This window comes from Culex quinquefasciatus, chromosome 1, assembly GCF_015732765.1.
Source record: "Culex quinquefasciatus strain JHB chromosome 1, VPISU_Cqui_1.0_pri_paternal, whole genome shotgun sequence".
Classification (NCBI taxonomy): domain Eukaryota; kingdom Metazoa; phylum Arthropoda; class Insecta; order Diptera; family Culicidae; genus Culex; species Culex quinquefasciatus.
The window spans coordinates 25,044,622-25,052,969 of record NC_051861.1 but is presented as its reverse complement, the minus strand read 5'-3'; the positions used below and the strand labels follow the sequence as shown (position 1 = coordinate 25,052,969).

General features: G+C 44.0%; 2 protein-coding genes across 2 annotated transcripts; both read left to right on the top strand.

Annotated features, from left to right (window-relative positions):
• The first annotated feature begins 275 nt into the window (after positions 1-275).
• On the top strand, positions 276-2,248 carry LOC6031654 (zinc finger protein 62). The gene has a single exon (XM_038261923.1). It carries the CDS (start codon positions 276-278, stop codon positions 2,145-2,147), a length of 1,872 nt encoding a protein of 623 aa, XP_038117851.1. The 3' UTR covers positions 2,148-2,248.
• Positions 2,249-2,659: 411 nt separating this feature from the next.
• LOC6031653 (zinc finger protein 497) lies at positions 2,660-4,695 on the top strand. Its single transcript, XM_001842349.2, has 4 exons — positions 2,660-2,827; positions 2,898-3,247; positions 3,314-3,431; positions 3,492-4,695. The coding sequence occupies exons 1-4, from the start codon at positions 2,805-2,807 to the stop codon at positions 4,618-4,620; spliced, it is 1,620 nt and encodes a 539-aa protein (XP_001842401.2). The 5' UTR covers positions 2,660-2,804; the 3' UTR covers positions 4,621-4,695.
• Positions 4,696-8,348: the final 3,653 nt, after the last annotated feature.

Here is an 8,348-nt window from a genome sequence, read left to right as displayed (position 1 = left end):
GCATCTTACCAAAAAATTAGTGACCCTTGAGTAGGTTCTTCGTAACGTGCATTGCAATCAGAAGCGCCGCAACCGCAACAAAAAAGAAAACATTTTGCGGTGTTAGAACTGTCATCCTCCGAAAAACATTAAAGCTGCATTTTTTGAAAAAAGTGCTGAATTTGTGGAAAAATTGGCAGTTGTTCTCGCTAAAAGTTCCCACTCGCTTGCTCCACGATGGAAGAAGATCTGCTGATTGTGTAAGTATCCGTTTTTATCCACTTTTGTCCTGTAAAATGCCAACTTCTATCGTCTCCCCACGCCGACAGCCCCAGCGGCTCTCCGGAATCATACTGCCGGCTGTGCTTTTCCGAGGCCAATGTGGAACCGTTGATAAGCGGTACCCATTTGCCGCCACCGAACCAGCTCCTGCTGGACCTGATCCGGCGCCACGTGGCCATCCGGCTCGACCCGGGACGCCTCAATGTGGCATTTGTGGTGCCTGCCGGATGATGCTGGAGGAGTTCCAGCGTTTCCGGGAGCGTTGCCTCAAGTGTGACTACGTGCTAACCGGCGAGCTGCGCAACGATAACGGTGAAAGGGAGGACGAGGACGACCTCGAGCAGGAAAAGATGTGCCACCAGTGCCGGATGGCGTTCACGACGGTGGCGGAGATGAAAACCCACTTCCAGGTGGTCCATAACCTGGAGCAGAAGTACAAATGTGCGCAGTGTCCGTTGAAGTTTACCACGGCAAAGCGGCTTGAGTTGCACCGTAAGATTCACGACTCGGAGCACCCGTTCCGGTGCCATTTGTGCACCGCTGATTTCAAGACGAACGGACTGCTGAAGCGCCATCGCGAAAAGTGGCACGAAATTCAGCGGGTGTTTGAGTGTCTGCAGTGTCCGCGAGTTTTCGTCACGGAGATTCACCTGCATCTACACACCAAGAGCATGCACGTTCCGGCCAATCTGACGGGCGAATCACTGAAGGAGGTTCCGGCGGCGGCTCCACCGGCGAAAAAGGCAAAGAAAAGGAAAGCGGAGTCGAATGCGTCCGCGGAAGTTGCGCCCGTTCCCCCGTTGGCGCCTCTAGGGAGCGTGGCTGCACCACCTGCGGCCCAACCGACGTCCAACGAGAATAACAAACCATTTCAATGTTCAACCTGTTTTAATCGGTTCCACTTTGTGGGATCGGTCAAACGGCACACTCGCGATGTGCACAACAGACAGGCCAATCCCGCAGAATGCACACCACTTGTCCCGGTACACCCGGCGATCGCGGCGCCAGAGCCGGAACCGGTTGCTGCTTTACCACTGGGAACGGACTTTTATCAAATTGAAACAGTTCAACCAGCGGACATTTACCAGATTGAGCCAGTCGTCGTTCATGAACCGGTGGACAGCATCGTTCCGGATGTCGCCGTTGAGCCCACCATTCCGAAGCAGGAACCGTTCGTGCACTATCCGGGAACAATGCCCTGTCTGGTTTACTTGGAGCGCCTCGACGAAAGCATCATTCCGCCGATCGAAAACTACGAAATCCCAGTTGGAAAGTTCTATTTCCACACGCGACAAAAGAAAGTTCTACTTCAAGAGCCGCCGGAGGAGCTCCTCGCGGATGACGAGCTGGCCCAGCTCTATCCTGGCTTTGTGCAGGGTCAAAACCGTCGAGTTTATACGTGCGACATCTGCTACAAAGAGCTCCAAACTCCGGAGGGACTGAAACGGCACAAGCTCCGCCACAAGAGTGAGTACGATTTCCACTGCGAAGAATGCGGGCGCGGTTTTTGCGACAAGGGCAGCCTCGACCGGCACCTGCATCTGCACACCAACGATTTCCCGCACAAGTGTGACGAGTGTCCGCTCGGGTTCGTGCGGCCCCAGCTGCTGGCCAAGCACAAGGAGCGCTTCCACGGGCCGAACGCGACGGAACAGCTGAAACTGCACTTTTGTCCGATCTGCCAGCGTGCCTTCGGCAAACGGACCGGTCTGAGCAATCATTACAAGCAGTACCATCCGGAACAGACGGAACCACTGCCGGAGGACTCTCAGGCACAGCAACCGCAGCAGGCAATGGAGGTTGACGAGGAGGGAGCATCAGCTCTGATGGTGGACGAAAGCCTGCTAATGGATGATAAAACGGCCCTCTTGGGAATGCTGCTGTGAGTTTTGTGTTTTCGATGAATCACTTCTAATCTTTTCCAGTTTGTATTGTGTTTGTATGCATTTTTCCTTTAATCAGCATTCAATAAATAGTGGCAACCAAACTTTTTTTTATTGTTTATTGGAAAGAAATCCCTTTGAGTTGTCCATTCTGTTAAAGAGAAATATTTTATTCAGCAAGTTGAAAACGTTTTAAAAATAAATCAAATCGAATTAAACTCAAATACGCCCGATTGGTATGCAAAAAGCAAAGCTTTCACAAACAAAAATTATGCTAGAAAAAGTTTCTAGTCAAGACATCCACTTTGTACTAAAAAAAAGACGTCACGTTTTAGTGTTGGAAATTGGAAATTTTAGCAAACGTACACGGTGAAAATGAAATAAAGAAAAATGTAAACTTATTTCATGCTACACTTCTCATACACACTGAGCCAAAAATAATACAAATCAGCACAAATCCCATTTCACCCGCCATGCCCCCCACATCTGTCAGTTCGATTTGCGCTTTTGCGAAGTGTTAGCAACTGTCAAACGGGGATCGGCCCCGCCGCCTTCGTCGTCGCTACGTAAACAATGTGCAGAAAATTTTCCTGAAAAGCGCACGACTGTTGGCCATCTTGTCTGATTCCGGAACAATTTTCGCTTCCTACGCGCGCCACGATGGCAGGCCGGCTTCCCCAGGTGTAAGTATAGCGCTCCACCGTTGCGATGCCCGTCACACATCCCTTCGCTCCTCTTTTTTTTTTTTTGCAGCCCGTCCAACGATCCGACCCTATTTTGCCGGCTGTGTTTCTCCCAGACGAGCATGCACTGGGTCATCCGGACTAACGGAACCGAAGTGGACCAACCGTTTGTCAACACCATCGGCGAGTGCCTCGGAGTGTGGTTGAGCCTGTCGGAGGACTTTCCGTGTGCGGTGTGCCGCGAGTGCACCGCCCACCTGGACCAGATCCGGACGTTGCGCGAGCTGGCCCGGATGTGCGATGTGGCGCTGAAGCAGAAGAGGCGCGAGGGACCCGCTGGTGGACCGGTGCTGTTTTACGACTGTCCGGAGGACCGCGTGTGGGTGAACGTGAAGCCGGAGTTTTGCCAGGATGATTCCGGTGAGTAAAGGGTGAGGGGGAGTGTGTTTGAGGTTGAAAGTTACGGACAGTTTTATGGTTTTTTAGATTTTGAAAATGAGCCAATACTGCCGGAGGTCATGCTGAACGAAACCAGCGAGGAGTTGGTGCAACTGCCAAAGACCACTCGACTGACACAATCGGAAAAGAAGCTTGCACTGGAAGGGTAAGTCCGCGGGCCAAAGCCGTTGATGGGTCAATTCTAAGCATTCTGTATTATTTTTAGATATTTCGAGATGTACACCGCTTGGAAGGAATCGATCGCCATAGTTCGGGACGATGACGAACTGACCGAGGAGGCTCCGGAAGCCAAAGCGGAGGAGGAGTTTAGCAGTGGCACTCGGAAAAAGAAAGAAGCGTACCGCGTGCGGTACCGAGAGCAACCCTCCAAGACAAACTCCCAACGCGCGGATCCCAACAACAAATCGGGCACGTTTTGCGCGGTTTGCAAGCTGGAATTGCGAAGCGTTGACCGGTACTTGACGCACATGTACGAAAAGCATCTCCCGGGTGGAAATACCTGCGTCGAGTGCAATCAGACGTTTACAACGCCCAGCGGGCTGAAGCAGCACGCGCAACGGCACAAAAACAACCTCCTGCTGAGCTGTGAAAAGTGCAGTCTCCAGTTTGTCAACGAAAATGAGCTCAAAGGTCACCGAACGACAGACGGTTGTCGGCAGGCGGCGGACCAGATCTACGGCAAATGTCAGTACTGCGACAGGACGTTCTCCCGCCAGGGCCGGTACATTTTCCACCTGAAGAGACTCCACCCGGACAAACCACTGCCGGTGCAGATCGGAGGACGACGTAAATCAACAGCTGGTAGAATCGAACACCGTCGCAAGTCCGCCCCCCCTGCTCGGACATGCCTCGTCCAGCAGTCCCCCGTGCAGCGAAGCAAAACACCGCAAGGCTTCACCGACTGGCGCTATCGGACGGGCGCGGGTCGCACCACCATCGAAAAGGGTCGCTTCCTGGTGATTTTGAACAACCTAACCCAGGAAGAAATCCAATCCCACCAGGACCCAATGCCGCTGAAAACTGCCGCCGGCTTTCACTTTGTCTGCATCATGTGCTACGGCGAGTTCCGAGAGCTGGACCACTTCAATGACCACCTGGAACAGTGCCGGCGCGAGCACGGAACAGGCGCTGACCCGGGACCGCCGCCCATGGTCAAGTGTGAGTGCGACGTTTGCGCCGCCATCTACCAAAAGGTGGACCACTTTGTGGAGCATCTGCAGGAGCACGCACGGCCATACGAGGTGAAACCGCACGAGTGCGGCCAGTGTATGCGACGCGGTTCCAAGTCACGCCAACGTGCGCGGGCGTTGAGCCGGTGCAGCGAGATTCGGTAAACGGTGACTCTTGAAGAGTCGGGAGAATATGTAAGGGGTTTTTTTCTTCTTTTGGCAGTGTAGTTTGATTTTTTTTTTTTTGTCGGATAATTCAGAATAAAAAATATAGCGAATCTAAATGGAATTTGCAATCGTTTTTAGCTATCTTCTTGGAGTTGGAATTGATTATCAATGCGATCGATTTTCTTATTGATTTGGTGTCTTCGGCAAAGTTGTTGGCAGGTTGGTAGGTTTGGAATTTAAAGAATTCCAAAGAGCTTAAAAAAACACAAATAAAAAAATTGAAAAATAAAAATTTCAGCAAATTAAAAAAACAAAACATCAAAATGCTGACGGCATAAAAAAAATACTCAAAAAAAAAAATAAAAACTACCAAACAAATTTCAAAAATTTTAAATGATGAAATAAATTAAAATCATTTAGGCCGTTGCAAATGTTTTTCAAAGTTTATGTCGCACCCCCCTCGCCCTTCAAATTGGTCCGAAAGATCAGGGGAAAAAAATATTTTTTTCAAAAAAATATTAAAATTTCAATGGAAATAGATGTCTAATTAACTGAGAACATTCTAAATCGCTTTTTCTCTGCATTGATAATCATATTAAACATGTTTGGACTCGTTTAAAAATATTTTGAACTTTTATGAAATTACAATGTACAGCACCGCAAAAACTTTTTTATCTCGCAAAAATAACATTTTCGTCAGTACTTAGAAATGTTGGAAATCAATGATTGCAAAACAACTGGACAGGTGTATGATGCATTTTAAAACGCTTTTTTCATGCAAATGTTGACACCGTGCCCTACAATTTCAATTTTTAACGTCTTTTTAATTTTTTTGCCCCCTCGACTTTGATCAGAGTCGAGGGACATAAACTTCATAAAATATTGGCAATGGCCTTATATAAATAAATTATAAAATTTAAAAAAATCTAAAACCACATGAAAAACTACTTAGAAAAACTTAAAAAAATATAAATTAAATCAATTGAAAAACAATAAAAAAAAATCCTAGAATTTGAAAGAAATATTCAAACAAATTAAGAAATAAAAATAAAAAAGTTCAACAAAACTAACAAAAAATCGTCAACATTTAAAAACTGAAAAATATAAATATTTAATAAAAAAGATTGTTAAACCTCTAAAATTGTCCACGCTTCAAATAAAATAGTTTTTTTTAATGAACAATTTTCCACGAGGAGGGGGAGCGAGTCTTCTTTTGGGATTTTTAAGCCATTCAAAAAATATTATAATCAAACCAATTTAATAAAAATAAAAATAGAATTTTAAAACAATCTGATTCAAACAACTTTAAAAAAAAAAGTTCAAAATTAAAAGGTCATCAAAGTTCTAAAAGAAAAAAAAAACATTTTAAGCCTTTAGGGCCGGTATGCTCTTCAAAAGAAAGGGGGTCAAGAAACAGCTTTACGAACGGCAGAACAAAAGAGAGGGATCGGTTTCTTGGGACTTTTCTTCACCCTCTCTGGCTTGCTTTCGCTACCGCTGCTGCCCATTTGAAATTTTTCTGGACCGGTTTCTTCCGAAGTGCATACCTTACATTAAGCTGTAAAAAAATTAAACCATTCAAAAAAATAAAGATACAATATTTTAAAATTCAAAATATCACAAACTTCAGAAATAATAAAAAAAAGTGATAAAAATTCAAAAATCCGATAATTTTGAAAAAAAAACATTCAAACAAATTAAGGAATAAAAAATAATGTTTTTTTCCAAGGACAACAAAACAAAACTTCAATGAATCGTTAAAATTCTAAAAACTGAAAAATATAAAAAAATAAACAATTAAAAAATACATATTAGAAAAACTCGAAAATTTAAAAGATTAAAAGAAAAGATTTTTTTGAACTTCTTACCATTTATTATTGTTTTTCTATCGAGGTTTTTAAGCGAAGATGGCGTTCGAATGGTGAACGTCCGAAATGTCTAAATCGCGCAGTAGCACCAACATTAGAAAAAAATGTGGCTGTCATGCCATGGCACACTTTTTTCGTAATGTTGGTACAACTGCGTGGTTTTGACATTTCGGGCGTTCAACTTTCGAACGTCATTTTCGCTTAAAAACCTGGATACAGCCATTGCACGTAAAACAGGAAGTCTCCAAATCAAAATAGGCTCTCTCTCCCAGAGCTCTCTAAATCAAAAGTGCTCCGATTTGGCTCAAATTTGGAGTGAGGGTTCTTTGACCCAAATAATTAAACCTTTTTTTTGCGATTAGGGTGCTCCTTTCCGAAATAGGGTGGTCCAAAAAATGGCATTTTTCGTCGATTTTCGCAAAAAGCACATTTTTGAAAAAATCATATCTCTGGAACGGCTGAACCAATTTCAGAGCGCCTCATTTCAAAAGTAAGGTAAAGGCTTTCTAGGCCCAGTGAAAAAAATATAATTTAACTCAAAAATGACGAACTCCTCGTCATAGTGTCCTGATCGAGGTCCTGATGCAAACAATGATCGAGCTGTAGCTGTCACAGCCCTGCGAAGTATGTTGGCTGGCATATCGGGCAGTCAGTCAAATAAACCAGCTAGAAGTCGCTTGACAAAAAAAAATTGCTAGAAAGAGATAGGAAACCTGATGCAAACAAACGTCCAGCTGTCATGTAAACATACTTTGAATGTGTTGGTAAATTTCTGACTAGAAAGCCTTATTAGCTTTTAAGGAAAATTTTGTGGATATTCGAAAAAGCTACACAGAAAAAAATATTTCTGTAAATTTACATTATTTATCATGTACCAAAAGGTATCATGTTAAATCAAGCAAAACAATGCCAAAGGGCCGTTGTGGGTTTGTAAACAAAGAGTGTGTCCTGCTCACGCTAGAGGATGTTTACATCTGGCATGAAAGGGATACACTCTTTGTTTACAAACCCACAACGGCCCTTTGGCATTGTTTTGCTAGAAATGATGTATATTTCCATTAGATCCATTGGAAATTTACATTAGATGCATTGGAAATTTACATTAGTTTTGAAAATTTACATTAGTTTTGGAATTTACATTATTTCAAATCAACTAATTCTGATTGGCCAATAGGAATGAGAAGCTCGACTTGGATTGCAGTAGGAAAAGGGTGTGGCCTATGTTCTATTTTAAAATTATTGAAGCGGGCAGCAATAGGAAATTCTGATTCTAAAAAGTTGTTACACAGGTAGGGGACGCTTTCTCGTCGACGGCCATGTGGAATAACGCTGGACTGGAATCGAACAGACGACGGGTAGGATGTTCGGTGTTATTGCTGCTGCCCGCTGCCGACTGAGCCATCTTCGCATTTTATAATCGAGTGGCTAAAGCATCAACTTGTTCAGGTCGAGGCACAGGCACAGCTGAGCCAGCGAAGTATGAGAGCGATAGAAAGAGAACCAAACATAACTATTTTTAGTTCCGGTAGTTTTGAAGTCAACGTTTGGCAGAAATACATTGGATATATGATTTACATTAAATAGGAATTTACAGAAAGCCGAACGCGGGTAGAAATTCATCAGATTTGAGTTTCCATGCTCAACGTTTCCATTAGATTTAGATTTACATCGGAGTAATTTCCATTACTTTTTGCTCATTACATCATATTTCAACATTACATTGAGTGAGTTTACATAAGAAACAGCAATTACGTGCTGTGTAAATTTACATATTTTTTTCTGTGTAGCTTAATATTTGAAAAGGTCCTATGAAAATTTCATTTGCTAATCCCGGGACCAAAGAGCTCATATCTGAAA